The following is a 17,722-nucleotide window of genomic DNA, read 5'->3' as shown; positions in this document are numbered from 1 at the left end:
GATTTGAACTTGGTTTATCAGACTGCAAAGCCCAGGGCTTGCTGGACAAGTGGGTGATGCTGAGCTGCTGCACAGGCCCCTCCTGCCCCATGGAAGGCTGTTTGCTCCTGCAGGGCTGTCTCCTTACATCTCAGGGGGTTAGTGTTGAGGGCCCAGCACTAGGGAAGCTGACGTTAGTGACTTCAGCAAATTAGCATGATGAGTGTGGGGAAAGCATCACCAAAGCTTTCCCGACAAAATCCACTTTGGATCTCCCACCACCCCTCTGTGGGTCCCTGGGGTGAGGGACAGTGTGAAAGGCAGATGAGATTTCATTCTGAGGATGAGAGGAGCCGTCAGGATCTGTCACTGAAAGTGTTGTGTCCTCACCTAATTAGCACCAAATGGCCACTCTCAGGGGATTTAAAAAAAACCAATAGCTACAGACCTTTATCAGCCCAGGCTCTTGGCTGAACCCTCTTCAGGCTGCAGAGAAGTCTGTGAGAGTGGAGTGATCCAAACTCCGCCCTCTGCTTTGCAAGTTCCCACACTCGGTCTGAACCCTCTGTCCATGGCCGGCAGGCACTGGGGGGCTGGCTCCTGCTCCCCCAACTCCCAAGAGGCTCCCCTGTAAGCTCAGAGACAGGAAGGGCAGCGATGCGCATTGGGCTCACTGCCCCATAGATCCTGCCTCCCTTGGCCCTTGCTGGTCCCCTGCAGGACAGCCTCCCCATTTGACAGACTGAAGAAACTGAGGCTCAGAGCACCGAGTGGCTTGGCCCCCGAGCTGAGTGCCAAACTTGGCAATGTCACCTTTGGCCACCCTGGAAACATTCTCTGAGGCAGTACGGTAGACAGTGTAGTGTCGTTATCCCCATTTAACAGATGAGAAAACTGAGGCCCCAAAAGGCTAAGGGACTGGCTTAGGCCTTATAATTAGAAAGGGTTGAACTTGGCCTGATACCCTGTCCTCTTGGGACAGAATCACTGCTGTCTGTAATCACTTCACTGGTTTACTGTTGTAGAGGGCAGAGAGGATGGAGTGGTAATGATAACAAAGCTAATAGTAATAGCACTTATTATGCTTTTGAATGGGCCTTGGGTATTTTTAAGCTCTTTGTGTGTCCAGTCTCATTTCGTTTTCACATCCTTGGAAAGTGTGGGTTTTTATCCCTTCCTGGTGAGGAAACTGATGCTCTGAGTTGCCTAAGAGGTGGAGCCGGGAAGTAATTCGAAGTCATTTAGCTCTTGAGACCGTGTTCCTGTGACACATCCCCAGGGAGGGGACCATTTGCATGCTTCTCTGACTCTTAGAGACTTCGCTGCAGCTATCTGCTCAGCATCTGGCCTGGCGGTGTGAGGGATGCTGGGAGCTCCATCTGTCTGGCCCCATCTGGTCGGCCCTCTGAGTTATCACGGGAAGATCACGTTCTTTGGCAGGAAATGAGAACGAAGGATCATCTGATTCTGATGAGCATTTTACGGACTGCCCGTGGTGTCTCACACAGATGGGAAAGAGCTAAGGAGAATTAATTTTTTAAAATAAGCAGTAAATATTGAGTTGGACAAGCAGATATGCTTAAGGGAGTGGATCTGGCAAGTCCTGGCTGACGCTTGGTGACGGTGTGTTCCTCTTGGACTATGCATGCTCCAGCCTCCCGGCTCTGTGCCCTCCCAGCCTCAGAGAGAATCTACCTCCCTGTTCCATTTTTTTGTCCAAAAGTATTGATTGAGGCCTCACTGTGGGGAGGCTGGTGGTGGGGGACACAGCCTACTGAGTGGTGCAGATGTTAATCAAATCCAACCACAAGTATATGTGTTGTCGGGAAGGTCAAGGGAGCTGTGAGGTGGACCCTGGGACCTGTCCCAGGCTGGGAGGGCAGAGGAGGCATCCTTACGAGGCGACATGTGGACCTAAGGGAGCTGATGGTATACATGAGGCTGCAGGGCTGGAGCGGAGAGGAGGACACAGAAAGTGGAGGTGGGAACTGCGGGCCAGGAGGCCAGCGGGAGGATATCGGTCTTCGGTTACCCACGCCCCCTTAGCTGGCCAGTTCTGCTATTAAAGATGCCAGAGATTCATGTGGGTCTGGAAGAGTCCTGCTGGGGTCCAGCGCAAGCTCTCAGAGTACCCCTTGCTCACCCCGAATCTCTTCCTCCCCACACTGCTGGGGGCAGCAGGCTGGAGAGAGGAAAGCCTGGACTTACAGGGCAGAGGTTTAGGGAGTCGCTTTGGAGTGGGTTCAAATCCCAGCTCTGCCAAGGCGCCCACTTCTCTGTGCCTCAGTTTCCTCATTTGTCCAATGAGGAGACACCTATCCCGGTGGTTGTGAGGGTTGATTTGGACAGTGCCTGGGGAGTACAGCACCGGGCAGGCAAGTGCAGGGCCTGAGCTGTCACCTGGCTGGGCCCAGGGTAGAGGCCCAACACTGACCTTGGGTCTGGAACCCTCCGCATCCACCTCTGTGGGTGGCATTAGGGAGGGAGCCACCTTTCTGCACTTGGTAGAGGCCACGTCCTTCCCTGGTCGGCAGGAGCGGTGACCCTGCGGGGACCTGGGCTTGGCCACCTCCCTCTCCATGGGTCCCACAGCAGCCTGGCGCGGGAGGGAGGAAGGGAAGCAGCCAGCCCGGGCTGCTCTCAGGCCCAGCTCGGTTTTCTCCTTTTATGGTCAGCCTGCAGGCCTCTGGCTCCCCAGCCAGAAACCGCGAGCTGGTGTCGGGATCAGGCCGAAATAGCCGGTCTGTGGGGAGCTGGACGTCTCCTGGGAGACTCAGGCCTGGTGCAAGGGAGACAGCAGGGAGCCCTTTCTGTCCTTGGAAAGCTCCCCCGCACACCTGCTCATCCACGGCCAGACCCCCAGGCCCGGGAGAAGGAGGGAAGACAGGCGCGTTTGGGGCTGGGGTGTGAGGTGAGGCAGACCCCAGGGCTCCGGGCCGGGCAGCTCAGCCAGGCACAGGCGGTGCTGGGATGCGGGCTCCAGCCCTGCCATCTCTGCTCTTGTGCTGTGCTCTTTCCCATCTCTGACTTCCTGTGGCCCAGGCCCTCTGCTTGGGATGCTCTGCCTCCTTGGTGCCTTTTCCCCTGCAGATTCCTACACATCCTTCTCTGTGTGGCTCAGTTGTCCCCTCAGCTGCTAAGAGGTCCTGTCTGTCTCTCGGGGAGCCTTAAAACAGCCTTTCTGTAGCACTTCTGTCATATACCCATTGTGGCATTTGCCCACATCTTGCAGTCCGTTCTTTGCCCATCTGACCCCCACACTGGATCATAAGCCTCTCAAAAGCAAAGACTAAGTAGGTCTTAGTAAACTTTGTGTTTCCAGTGCCTGATGCATAGTAGGGGCCCTGGACTTGTTTGCTGAGTGAATATGTGAATAAAGGAAGAAGCACTGACTGTGGCTTCAATCGGAATTGCCTTTCTGAGAGAGAGAGAGAGAGAGAGATTGAGAGAGAGAAAAAATGATTGGTTGAGACTGATTCAAATCAACAAGCATTTCCTGAGTACCTACTATGTGTCAAACATGGTCCCTGCCCCCCTGGGTCAGGCACAGCCCTTGGCCCTCAGGAACTCATGGACCAGTAGGAGAAGCATTAAAGCAGTTTTGTCAAGTAAGCAAATAAATAAATAAATAATTTCAGGTGATGAAATTATAAAGTTATTTCCCCCCCCCCCCCCCCCCGCTAAGGAGAAGATAAAACAGGATGATGGGATCAAGAGAAACTGAGGGAGTGGCTCTGAATGCATGGTTGTCAGAGGTGGCCCCATCTGAGGATGTGATATTTGAACTTGGATATGAAAGGTGAGAAGGAGCTGGCCACATCAAGAACCAGGGAAGAGCTTTAGAGGCAGAAGGAAGAGGCAGTGCAAAGGCCCTGAGGCAGGAGTGGGCACGATGTGCTAGGGAAGTGCCAAGAAGGCCAGTGTGGCTGGGATGCAAGTGGGGGAAGGAAGTAACCAGATGAGGTTGAGAAGTAGCAGGAGCCTCCCCATAGACTATTATAAGCCCATTGAATATCAGCAACAAAGACTGTATGACATGGTCAACGCTTATAGTCAAATGTTAAATGAAAAGGACTAGAAAATCACGCCATCAAATGGCATCAATTGTGTAAATCACTCTAAACCGCTATAAAAAATAATGAAAAGGAGATATATCCAAATATTTAACCATCACAGGGTAGGGGGATTTTTGTCTTTGCCAAACTTTCTGCAGTTGTTGTGTACTAATTTTGTAATCCAAATAAATTAATAACTTATTTAAGAAAAAAAAGCAGTTTTGTAACTTGAAAAATGAATAGATCTGTATGATGTTTAAGGAATCAGATCTCTTGATTTAGAGGTGGTGTAAAAGTAACATTGTTTTTTAAAAAACTTTTATTGTGGTGTAATTTATATACCATAAATCAATCCATTTTAAGTATGCAATTCACCAGTTATTGGTGAATTTACAAGGTTATGCAGCCATCACCACAATCTAAGTTTATCTTCCTATCATCCCAGAAAAAAATCGTGTGCCCACTTGTGGCCTCTTATAGTGACTCCCCCATTCCCACTCCCAGTTCTACCCCATCACTATCTACTTTCTTCCTCCATAGATTTACCTCTTCTGGATATTTAGTATAAATGGAGTGAATGATACAACATGTGGTATTCTGTGACTGACTTCTTTCACCTAGCATAATGTCTTCAAGGTTCATCCATGTTGTAGCCTGTATCAGTGCTTCGTTCCTTTTTATGGCTGAGTAACACTCTATTGTATAGATAGACCACATTTTGTCTATCCATTTACCAGTTGGACATTTGTATTGTTTCTACTCTTTGGTAAAGTACCATAATTTTTACTAAGATGAAAAAGAAATATTCTGCCTGTCATATTAAGGGAAAATGGTCCATTACCATTCCAAATAACCCTTTTCTCCTAAAATATATTGAGGTGAAACAATGATCATGGTGAGGTTAGGTGCTACAATGGAGGGAATCTTTGGACTATGGGAGCCAGGGTCACCACTAGACCAGGTGTTACCTTTATAGAATTAGAAAAAGGTACCCTTTTCTCAAGGCATCTTTCTTCCATCTGCTGAAAGATGGTTGCAATAAATATACAAATCTACAGTGACCAGTGTGAATGGTTCTCCCTTACAGTTATGCAGTGTACAACTCATACCACTGTCCATGGCAGCCCTGCGGGGGATGTAGAGTAGAAAGGCCCCCAACTTAGCTCTAGGGAGGTATGGAGTCAGAGAAAGTATCATAGAGGAGGTGACTCTCAGGGTGACATTTCAAGAATGAATTATGGTTAAATTTATGAATTAGGGTATATACCCCAAAGAATTGAAAACAGGTGCTCCAAAACTTGTACTTGAATGTTCATAGCAGCACTCTTCACAATAGCCAAAAGCTAGAAACAACCCAAACACCCATCAATGGATGAGTGGAACCATAAATGTGGTCTATCTATACAATGGAGTACTATTCAGCCATAAAAAAGAATGAAGTTCTGATACATGTTACAACTGGGGTGAACCTCAAAAACATCATGCTAAGTGAAAGAAGCCAGACACAAAAGGCCACATATTATACAATTGTATTTGTGTGAAATGTCCACAATAGGCAAATCCATAGAGGCAGACAGCGGATTGGTGGTTGCCAGGGGTTATGGGGAGTGGGGGATGGAGAGTGACTGTTTAAGGGATATGAGGTTTTATTTGGGGCTGATAAAAATATTTTGGAACTAGACAGAAGTGTGAGTTGCACGACATTGTGAACATACTACATGCCACTTAATTGTTCTCTTTTACATGGTTAAATTTATGTTGTGTGAATTTCACCTAAAAGGGGAAAAGAAGAGAAAAAGAGAATGGATTAGGTGGGTAGAAAAGCGATGAAGATGGTGCTCTGGGCAGAAGAAACAATATGTGCAAAGCTTGAGGGGGAAACTGCTTTGCACATTCAGAGAACTCTGCTCTCTCGTGTCAGACACGATCTCAAGCTCAGGCAAGGAATCAGCTAGGAAGCCCATGGAAGCTGGTCTCCTGGGCTCCGCATGGGTCAGCAAGCAGCACCCACGCTGAGTCCTCCTGCCCATAACCAACCAGGGCACAGTTAGCTTCCCACGCTTGGAGCCGGTGTGTTTCCGATGGGAATGTCCCAGGCCGGAGGTCCCCTGGCAGCGTTCAGCATGGATCCACCCCGGCAGCTGCCCAGCCTTTCCCGGGAGCCCGCTCCCTCTTCTGGGGACCTGGGAGGAGAGGACTCAGGACGGGCATCTGACCGTATAAATCTCTCGTCCTCTGGGTGTACGTTTCCCAAGGCTGCTGGGAAAGACTGCCTGTCTCCCTGTAGCAGATGGATGGAGATAGCCCGTCCGTCTGTCCATCTCAAAACCACTCCTTAAAATAGTGCAGGCTCTGGGCCAGCCCCAGCGGGTTCTCTCTCTGCTGGGTGCTGATCACAGGGTGCTGGTTCCTCCATGTCTTGCCTTTCTGCTCCTTCCTGAATCCGTTTTGAACTGGTTTCCTAGTTCGCTCTGGTCCTCAACAGACTTCTCCCTCCAGGTAGAAGTTGGAGGCCCAGGCATCCATATTCCCTCGATTCCAATCCAAGCAGCTGGCGGTTGTACCGGCACAGGGTACCTCCCTCCACAAATTTCTTGTGATGCTGACCTCTGTCTCTCTCCAGAGTGTACTGGGGAGATGAAAGTTTTACTGTTTTTATCTTGCAAGGAAATGCCACCAGCGCATGGTTGTGGATTATCCGAGGAAGACAAAACAGAGCCGTGGCCTGGAAGCAAAGCCTCTGGGGTCATGCACCTCAGCTGAGTCCTCACCTGCCACTTCCTAGCTGTGTGACTGTGTTCATTATCTAGGGCTGCTGTACAAATGGCTGCAAACTTGGTGGCTTAAAACAAACAGGAATTTGTTCTCTCGTAGTTCTGGATGCCAGAGGTCTGAAATCAAGGTGTCATCAGGGCTGGTTCCTTCCAGAGGCTCTGAGGGAGAATCCAGTCCAGGCCCTTCTCCTCTTCTGGCTGCAGGCGGCTGCCAGATCCTAGGCATCCTCAGCTTGTAGCTGCAAACCTCCAACCTGCCTCCTCCTTCACGTGGCTTCTCCCTCTGCTTCTAATTCCCCTTTCCTTTCTCTTATAAATAAGGACACTGGTCATTGATTTAGGTCCCATCCTAAATCCAAGATGATCTCATCTGGAGATCCTTAATTAATTACATCTGTAAGACCCCTATTCTAGATAAGGTCGCCTTCTGAGTTTCCAAGTGGACATTTCTTTGGGGGCCACAGGTCAGCCCACTGCAGTGACCTCGGGCAAGTCGCCTCACTCCACTGTACTGTCCTCGTCTGTAAAGTGGCCGTGGTGCCAGTGCCCAGCTCAGGGGCTGCTGTGAGGGTGGAACGGGTTACCTTGCACAGAAGGAGCTCGGTGGGGGGGCCCACAGCACAGTGCATACTCTGGAGGTGGGCGCTGCTGGGGATGCTGCAGGCAGGCAGCTGTTTCTTTCCTCTCTTTCCTAAGTTTCATGGTCATATGGGCTCCTTGAGAGCAATAAAGACTATTTTTACATTACCATTTTCGGTAAGTTGAGGGAACAGTCATACACACTCATAGCATAAACACGAGCGGGACAGGAGGAGATGGAGTTGAAGGGAGGTCTCCCTCCTGCGCTGGCTCTCAGTCCCTCAGGCCCTCTTCTCAGGGACAACCATCGCTGGCTGTGTCGAGTAGCTTCACGATATATCCAACATACACAAGTATTTGAAGATGTGTGTGTGTGTGTGTGTGTGTGTGTACACCTTAGGTATGTATCTGTGTGTGTGTGAAAATATATCCCTTTTTAAAACATAAAAGGTGTAATGCTATGTCACCTAGCCTTTTATTTTTTAGCTTACTATGTCTTGGAGATTGTTCTGTGTCAGTCCATGATGATCTGCCTGGTTCTTTTCAGTGGCTGCCCAATGTGCCGCTGTGTGGCCCTACCACATTTTTTTTTAATGTCTTCTATTTATTTATTTATTTTTGGCTGTGTCGGGTCTTCGTTGCTGCGCGCGGGCTTTCTCTAGTTGCGGCGAGCGGCGGCTACTCTTCGTTGCGGTGCGCGGGCTTTTCATTGCGGTGGCTTCTCTTGTTGCGGAGCACAGGCTCTAGGCATGCGGACTTCAGTAGTTGTTGCATGCGGGCTCAGTATTTGTGGCTCGTGGGCTGTAGAGTGCAGGCTCAGTAGCTGTAGCGCACGGGCTTAGTTGCTCCGCTGCATGTGGGATCTTCCTGGACCAGGGCTCCAACCTGTGTCCCCTGCATTGGCAGGCAGATTCTTAACCACTGTGCCACCAGAGAAATCCCCAGATTTTTCGTTAAGTTAATTTTTAGTTTATATTGGAGTATAGTTGATTTACAAAGTTGTGTTAGTTTCAGGTGTACAGCAAAGTGATACATATGCATATATCCATTCCTTTTTCAGATTCTTTTCCCGTTTAGGTTATTACAGAGTATTGGATAGAGGTCCCTGTGCTGTACAGTAGGTCCTTGTTGATTATCGTTTTTTTTTTTTTTTTTGCGGCACGCGGGCCTCTCACTGCTGTGGCCTCTCCATTGTGGAGCACAGGCTCCGGACGCGCAGGCTCAGCAGCCATGGCTCACGGGCCCAGCCGCTCCGCAGCATGTGGGATCTTCCTGGAGGTGCCCCCTGAATTGGCAGGTGTACTCTCAACCACTGCACCACCAGGGAAGCCCTGTGGGCAAGTTTTAAAATTTCTCTGTGCCTCAGTTTATTCATCTGTAAAATGGGGATAAAATTAGTCTGTCTCATAGGATGTATGGGGGTTGAATGAGTTAATACAGGCAAATGCTTGAAATGCATGACACAGAGGAGGTGCTAAGTAGTAGATACTATTATGTGGTATTTTCAGGGTCTAGCATGGGGACGAATACCTGGTAGATGCCCTAAAAGCATTTGTTGAATGAATGAATGAGTGACTCAGTTACTTGTGTGTATATTGAACTTCCCCATCAAAAAACTCATGTCTTCCAGGTTTGGAGTTGGCTTTTTTCAGTGCTCACCAAGCTACACCTTCTCTGTGTCAGGGACTTAGAGCTCAGGGGCTGGGGATCCAGAAACTGAGGGGAGCGGGGTCCAGAACTGGATACTTCTGCCTATGAGCGGTTCATGGTTCTGTGGGGGCAGAGACACAAACAAAGAGAAAAAAAACCAGCCTGGGACAGGGCGCTCAGGTAGCACAGGGGTTGTGGCAGTGGAGACATCTGTCTTGGTGATGGGCAGGAGCCAGTGACAGCTCCAGGATTTCTGTCTTGGGGGGTCTTAGAGGCAGCAGTCAGGTTATTTGATGGAGGCTGGGGGCTTTTCTTAGGGCTTCTTCTCTCTAACAAGGTTGACTATTTGTGATAGCTTAGGAGCATTGACGGAGATTTACAGCCAAGCCTCCCCCTGGCTCCATCACTGTGTGGAAGGCTTCTTAGAAGAGGTGTCATCTTTGAGACTGAAGGAAGTGGCCAGGAAAGGAGAAGAGAAAGGCCTGCTAGGCAGCAGGAATAGCCTGAATAAAGGCACAGAGTGCGTTTGGGGGTTGATCTGGGTGGGGTTGCTGGGGAATTAAGAGTGAGGGACATAGAAGTGCCAAGGCTGGGGAGGCAGGCAGGGCCCGTCACGGGAGGCCTTGGATGCCCCTTCTGGGTCTCATCTGAGGACACTGGGGGCCGTGCACAGCTTTTAAAAACTGCTTTATTGGGCTTCCCTGGTGGCGCAGTGGTTGAGAGTCTGCCTGCCGATGCGGGAGACGCGGGTTCGTGCCCCGGTCCGGGAGGATCCCGCGTGCCGCGGAGCAGCTGGGCCCGTGAGCCATGGCCGCTAGGCCTGTGCGTCCGGAGCCTGTGCTCTGCAACGGGAGAGGCCACAGCAGTGAGAGGCCCGCATACCGCAAAAAAAAAAAAAAAACTGCTTTATTAAGATAAAACTTGCATACCAAAAATCCTCCCAAGATAAGTGTAAAATTCAGTGATTTTCAATAAATTGAGTTATGTAAGCATCACCGCAATCCAGCTTACAAATCCCAAAATGATCCTTCAAGCCTGTTTGCAGTCACCCTACCCCAGCCCCTGGCAACCACTAATCTACCTTCTCTCTTTATGCATTTACCTATTCTGCAGATTTCTTAGAACTGGGATCACACAATATGTAGCCTTCTGTGTCTGACTTTTCCTCAGCATCATGTTTTTGAGGGTCATCCATGCTGTAGCCTGTATCGTACTTCATTGTTTTTATGACTGAATAATGTTCCATTGTATAGATTGACCACGTTTTATTTATTTTTATTTTTTATTTTTTGCGGTACGTGGGCCTCTCACTGCTGTGGCCTCTCCCATTGCGGAGCACAGGCTCCAGACGCGCAGGCTCAGCGGCCATGGCTCACGGGCCCAGCTGCTCCGCGGCATGTGGGATCTTCCCGGACCGGGGCACGAACCCGTGTCCCCTGCATCGGCAGGCGGACTCTCAACCACTGAGCCACCAGGGAAGCCCGACCACGTTTTATTTATCCATCCACCAGCAGATGGACATTTGGGTTGTTTCTACTTTTTAGCTATTATGATAACGCTGCTGTGGACATTTGTGTGCAAGTCTTGTAGAGACACGTGTTTCTGTTCTCTTGGGTAGGTTCCTAGGAGTGGACTAGCTGGGTCATATGATGAGTTTATGTTTAACGTTTTAAGAAACTTCCAAAGTGGAAGAGGGTTAAGGAGGAGAGTGATCAAGCAGTTCAGCGTGTCAGAAAGATTACTCTGAGAAGGGGTTTGGAGGAGGATGTCACAGGATCCCGGGAGATCTTTGATCATAAGAGACTGAGGGTTGTGATGGTGGGGATGGAGCAGGGAATGGAGTTGAGAAATGCCTGCCGCTTCACCATTGCCCAGCAGAGGATGTGATGCTCTGCTTTCTCAGTTATGGTTAACTGGCTGATGACTGAGGTGTTTATTCTGCCCCGTGTCCCTCATAGGGGATCTTGGCTCCACCCGCTATGGCCACTTTAAGAGCAGAAGGTGATCAGTAATGCCTGCTTAATCACGTTTAATCTCACGATGCCCTGTGTACCCACCAGGGTTCACTGGTGGGAAGCGACAGAGACCTTATCTAGAAAAGGAATTTCTGGAGGAGTATTGGGGAGCTCACAGATGGGGTGGGAAGAGAGGGGAGCCAGCCTCAGAAAATGTTAGAAACCGGGGCTGTTTGGGCTCTGGGGACAGGAAGTGAGGCCCCCTCAGAGCCTCCATTGTGCTTCTCCACCCTTGATCCAGCTCAGTGTTTGAGCTCAGAGACTCTGATTGACATAGCCTAGGAAACGTTGTTGCCTCTTGGCTGGGGTAGCTTGTGGGTCAGTCCCACCAAGACTGTACATGATGGTGGGGGTGGGGGGGTGGGCAGGGAACATGGATCCTTAAGGACCATAAGATGCTCTTCTCAGAAGAAGAGGAAATGGATACTGGATTTTCGAACCAAAAATATCCACTACTCTATATTCCAGATAAAAAAACTGAACCGTGGAGAGGTTAAGAATATTTGCCCAAAGCCATAGAGGTGGGAAGTGGCCAAGTTGGAATGCCAGTCTGTCTGGATCCAAAGTCGGTGTTCTGTCTGTGACCTAATCTGGGCAGAGTGGAGGGTCTCCTGGGACCCTCCAGAGCTGGTGGGGCAGGGATTCTCACTGCCTCCTGAACGAGTCAGTCTCTGGTATCTTTCTGGGGCTGCCTCCAGGACTTTAGGGGGTCGGGAAAAGTATCTAAAAGAGCCCTGCTGCCCTCTTAGCTTTGGTCTTATCCCCTATGCCCTGGGCAATGAGCCCAGCTGGCTCCTGGTCGCCCCCAGTGGGGCCAGCATGTAGGAGCTTAAATGGGAGGCCTGGGAGGCACCATATCCAGACCCTCAGCTCAGAGCAAATTCTAACTCACGGCTCTTTTTTTCTTTCTGTTCTCAGATCGAGAGGACCAGTCCATTCTCTGCACGTAAGTGGAGCTGCTTTTTCTTTTGTTTTTCTAGTCAAGATCCAACCTATTAAAGAAAAAGTCCATGAGAACAGGGCTCTTTGATGTGTTTGCCGTTCCATGCACCCTGCCCCTGCCCTATCCCTGGCACAGCGTAGGTGCTCACGAAACATTTGTTGAACAAATGTTCTGATGCTGAGGCTGGCACCCCTAAACTGCCAGTGATACCTGGTGCCATCTTGTTCTGCACCACCCCCTTTTAAAAACCAGCACTTATTGAGCACTTACTGTGTGCCAGGCCCTGAACTAAATATTTTACAGACAGAATTGCATCTAATTCCATAACAGCTCTGTGAAGGTAGATGCCATTTCCGTTGGTGAGGAAGTCTTGGCTTGTGTTAAACAATGTGTTAAACAATCACCCTCAAATTTCACAATTAGTAACCACTTTGTGCCATATTTGGTGGCTGGTGTCATTATTTCTTTGAAGACCTGGGTACATAGTCAGAAGATACTAACTCAATTTAGAATCATTCAGAGGGTTTTCAGTGTTTAGGAAAACCTCTCCTGTGGTGGGCAGGATACAGGTATCCCTTGGAGAATTTGTGGACTTAGTTCAGACCACTGCGATGAAGTGAATATCACAGCAAAGCGAGTCAGGCAGGTTTTTTGGTTTCCTAGTACATATAAAAGTTATGTTTACACTATACTGTAGTCTATTAATTGTACAATAGCATTATATCTAAATAAACAACTGTACACACCTTAATTTAAAAATACCCATTGCTAAAAAATCTTAACTATCATCTGAGCCTGCAGGGAGTTGCAATCTTTTTGCAGTGGTGACATCAGAGATCACATGGTGATCACAGATCATCATGACAAATAGAATAATAATGAAAAAGTTTGAAATATTACGAGAATTACCAAAACATGACACAGAGACGTGAAGTGAACAGATGCTGTTGGAAAAATGCATGACACAGTGTTGCCACAAGTCTTTAATTTGTAAAAAAAACCACAATATCTGCAAATTGCAATAAAGCAAAGTGCAATACAAGTGCCTATGATGGTCCTACAAAGGTCTCCACCTCCTAATCACCAGAACCTGTGAATGTGTCAGGTGACATGGCAAAGGGGAATGAAGGTTGCCATGGCATTACGGTTGCTAATCAGCTGACCTTAGAATAGGGAAGGGATCGTAGATTACCCAGGTGGGCCCAATGTAATCACAAGGTCCTTACAAGTAGAAGAGGGAGGCAGGCGAGGAGTCAGAGGGAGATTCAATGTGAGAAGGACTTCACCCACCGTTGCTGGCTTTGAAGATGGAGGAAGCCCAGGATGAGAACAGCTTCTAGAAGCTGGAAAAGGCAAGGAAACGGGCTCTCCCCTAGTGCTCCCAGAAAGAAATACAACCCTGCTGACATCTTGGTTTTAGCCCAGTACAATCCATGTCAGACTTCTGCCCTCCAGAACTGTAAGATAATCAGTTTGTTTTGTTTTAAGTCACTAAGTTTGTATAATTTGTTACAGCAGCAATGGGAAACTAATACACCCTCTTTCCTTCTTCACCTCTACACCCACTCCTGTCTCACTCACTATTCAACAGATTGAATGGGTCTGTCCCACTGGTGAGTACTTGGCATATAGGAATGAACCAAAAATAAACAACCCCTCTTCTCAAGAGGGAAGACAGCCACTAGAACAATAATTACACACTTCCCTTTGGTACTGCTTGAATTTACTGTTTGATCCTGTGAAGATACTACCTTTTCAGGAGCTAAAAAACAATACATACACATTTTTAAAATCACTTAAAGAAATGTGTAATTACAAAGTGAAAATTATGAAGAATGAGACATGTAAGGAACTAGGAGAATGTATAAATCAGAGAAGTTCTAACTGGGGAGAACACTAAAGGTTTCCCAAAGAAGTGATGCAGAGATGAGGAAGAAAAGAGAGGGAGAGTTTACAGCATATGCAAAGACCCTGAGGTCAGATAGAGCGTGTTCTATTGGAGAAACTGAGAGATCAGTTTGGCCAAAGTGTGTCTCCCAACAAAAGCCCTCTGTCTGAGAAGAGGTATTACAGGACATTTAGGACTGTGGTTGCAAACTCAAAGGCCAATCAAAGTCAACCAAGTACTGTTAATGTGTGAAAAGACCTGGGTGTGGCACAGTAGGGAATGGTGGGGAGTGTGGTGAACTGGAGAAAATGGCCCATCTGAGGGAGGGAGCTGCTATGCATCTTCTGTCCACTGCTGCCAGGGGAGAATGCAGGTCCAATGTTGCCAGACTTTCCTACATTTCAATAGAAGCTGGAAATCTAGGTTTTTATGTGAAATATCAAATTTTTAAACATCAGCACCTAATTTACATGAACACATATACACAGAGCTCCAGCCAAATAAAGTCCATTTGTGGGCTGGCTTTGCCAATGGGCCACCTGTTTACAACCTCTGTCCCAGAACTTTGGGCCAGGAAGGGTCCTCAGAGATAACTGAGACTGCACTTCCTGCCCCACCCCCCCGACACCTAGTCAGTTACAAGCATTGCAGGAAATTTTCATAGAGCATCAAAATTGGGAATGATTCATATTATTTAATATGAAAGTGGATTCAAGTTGGTCTCTAATAATATCTCCCTTTCATTCACTTGTATTCCAAATATTGCTTTGAGGGGGTGGGGCGGCGGGATGGTGATAATTATGGTGGAGAATTGGGTCAATAGCACACCAGGCTGGTTATGGCCAGCGTGAGTTGTATGTGTCAGGGGTGGTCATGGCTATTGGCCCTGGGCTCTCATACTGTGCACGTAGCTTAGAGAAACCAACCACGCGCTTCGGGAGGAAAACAAGCACTGGCGGATCTAGTGCAGGTGAGGTCACCACCATCCACCCAATGGATGTGTTCCAGAGTGAGGGTGAGAATAGACATGGGACTCTGCCCATCCCTCCACCGGTCTCGTTCCCCTGTGGCCCTGACGGTGTGAGCATCTCGCCTTGCTGAGCCCATTCTCTCCCCTGCATTGACCGTATGGCACAGTCGGAATCCCTGCATCTAGTTGGCATTTATACTCAGAGGCTGCTTTAGAGGGGCGTTGCATACCAAGTCACAGCTGCATTGCTTTGAGGATGTTTTAAGGGATTTTTCCATTTTACCTTTCTGTGACTGATTGTGTTGACTTACAGGCTGTTGGTCCCCAGCCTCCATTTCAAATGTGACTCCACTTCTCTGCAGGTCTCATTAGAATCTAGGTTCATCCATGGAAGGGACTGTCCACCGAGTTATGTCATTGAAAGCCTCCTTAGAGTGCGGGTTACGAGCCAGACCACCCAGGTTTCGATCCTGGCTCTGCCTCTCACTAGCTTGTAGCTTCGGGTACAAATTTAACCTCTCCAGGGCTCCGTGTTCTCACTATAAAGTGGGGAAGTGGGAATGATGATAGTGGTACTTAATAGGGTTGTTGTGGGGGTTACATATATATATGTATGTGTATGAATATGTATATGTATATATATACAGACACACATACTCATATATATGACTACGATGTGTATATCTGACTAAGAACCAAGCCCTGTAAGCTAGATATTCATACGTCATGACTAACATGTGTGTCCTGGCAGAGCAGAGAACCCACTGCTCAAGTCCAGTCACCTCATTTTTATAGAGGAGGAAATCAGAGAGGTCATGCGATTTGCCCAGAGGCACACAGCAAGTTTTTGTCGATAGTGAGAGCTGGACCTAAATTTCTTGAGGCCATTGGAGGGCCCAACCCTCATTCGCTGGCCTTCACTGATGAGCCAGCCACAGCCCCACCATCGCCTGCCCCACCGTGGACTGTGGCATCAGGGGGTGAGGAATGGCTGGCATCTTTCCTATTTAGCGCATCTATTTGGAGGAAAAGAGCTGCAGTCTGTCCTCCCTGGCTCAACCACTCGGGGTATGAGCTGAGACCCGAATGAGGATTTGCGGGAGGAGTTTCAGGTGGGGAACAGCGAGGGCAAAGGTCCTAAGGTGGGAACCACTTGTGTTTTGAGGATCAGAGACGGTCTGAGTGGGTGGGGCGCTGGGAGGAAGGAGGACGGTAGGAGGATGTGGTCGGGGACACGGTCATGCAGGGCCTTGCAGGCTGGGGTGAGCGTATGGACAAGAGGTTAGAGCGGATCTTTCTGATCATTCAAGAAGGCCAGAGTGCCACTTTGGGGATAGGCACTGATGCCCTAGGGTCTGGGGGACTGGGACTCAGTGGCAGGAGATGCTGGTGTCAGGCGACTCTCCCCTTCAGGGGAGGCAACTCAGGCCAGCAGTTGCCTCTGTCACTCTCTCTGGGGCCAGTGCTGACTCTTGGAAAACTGCAGGCTTCCCAGGGGTTTGCTTTGGTTGCTTCACCCATGGCCTGCATTCGCTCCCAACCAGGCTTCCTACTTTGACCCCACCTGCCCTCATCCCTTCCACCCTGTTTCTGAAGAAGAGGGAGAAACACTTTCTGGCAGAGGCCCACGGGATTTTTAAAGGTGTTTTTGATAACACAGTGCAATGTTGAAGGGGCGCAGATGTCTCAGGAGAGTAGCTGCTGTGCTTAGCTGGCGAGGCTGTGGAGGCACAGATCTAGGTTTGCTTTCCCGCTGTGCTGCATGCCAGCATTTTGTTCTTGGGCAAGTTGGTTAAGCCGACCAGCCTCAGTCTCCGCATCCGTAGAATGGGGGTATCAGTTGTGCCCACCTCCCAGGGTCGTTGGGAGAATTGAAGGAGCTGTGTAGGGGGGAGCTGAGTACGATGTTGGCACAGTGCAGGTGCCCATGATTGGCAGCTGGGGTTCTGATGCAGCGCGGTGGTTAGTATCAACCAGAGTTCTGCTGAGCCCTGCTTGCTTGACCATGAATTGCATAAAACCAGCTCAGATACCTCCAGTGTGGGTCCTGTTAGTCCTCTCTCCACAAGCGTGGCTGCACATCGGTTCTCGGGCAATTAGTTCAAGAGACTGATGGCCTGGCTTCACCCCCAGCAGCTCTTGACTCAGTGGATCTGGGGTAGAGCTGGGGAAACCTGTGTTTTTATCTAGTGTCTTGGGCGACTGTGAAGCTGCAGGGCCAGTCAGCAAGCTGGCAGGGATTGGAAACACTTGTCAAGGGTCATCTACACAGGGGACGCTGAAGGGGTGGCCATGTCTGAGCTGTGTACCCCCGTCTGCTCTGGGTGGGGGTCTAGAGGCGGGTGTCTGGGAGCTGAGCCTCCGCCAGCAGAGGGAGGGGGCTGGCGTGCTGCCCCTCTGCAGCCCACTGGGAGCTCAGAAGGGCGGCAAGCGTGAGTCAGGGAGGACTGGAGGGTCCTGGAGATTCTGACGCACACTTTGCAGTGAGGGTGTCTGGCTCATCCCCCAGTTTGCTGACCCATCGGTGCAGGCCTTGTGGTAGGAAGACTTCTCAGGTTACCTGGTGGCTGCAGGGGTTAACGAGCCCCCCCCCAGTCTTGGCTCCTGGGGAACCTGGACTGGGAGTGAGCCCACCAAGAGATCGGGGTCCTCGGACCATTAGCAGACTCTCCTGGCTGAGGAAGTAAAGTGATAGTGCTGTGTTTGGGTCCCTTTCACTCCCAAGTGATGCTGTGACAACATTTGGAGGCACTGAGCAAGGCAACACGAGGACATTTTGGCTCCAGACAGACCAGGTTTTCATTTTGGGGGTGGCTTGTGTGCAAGATGGAAAAGAACAGAGTCCTGGTCTCAGCTCTGTCATATTCTC

The 17,722-nt window shown here is 49.4% G+C and overlaps 1 protein-coding gene across 6 annotated transcripts in view; it reads left to right on the top strand.

Annotated features, from left to right (window-relative positions):
• The window catches only part of MYH11 (myosin heavy chain 11), a 122,078-nt gene that overhangs the window by 31,245 nt on the left and 73,111 nt on the right, over nucleotides 1-17,722 (top strand). For all 6 annotated transcript variants that reach the window (XM_067013499.1, XM_059038282.2, XM_059038284.2 and 3 more), the window contains exon 4: nucleotides 11,971-11,998. In XM_067013499.1, the coding sequence (XP_066869600.1) occupies nucleotides 11,971-11,998 (28 nt within the window). The remainder of the gene's footprint in view (nucleotides 1-11,970; nucleotides 11,999-17,722) is intronic.

Source organism: Kogia breviceps, chromosome 14 (assembly GCF_026419965.1).
Source record: "Kogia breviceps isolate mKogBre1 chromosome 14, mKogBre1 haplotype 1, whole genome shotgun sequence".
In the NCBI taxonomy this organism is placed as follows: domain Eukaryota; kingdom Metazoa; phylum Chordata; class Mammalia; order Artiodactyla; family Physeteridae; genus Kogia; species Kogia breviceps.
This window is presented reverse-complemented; position numbering and strand designations above follow the sequence as displayed.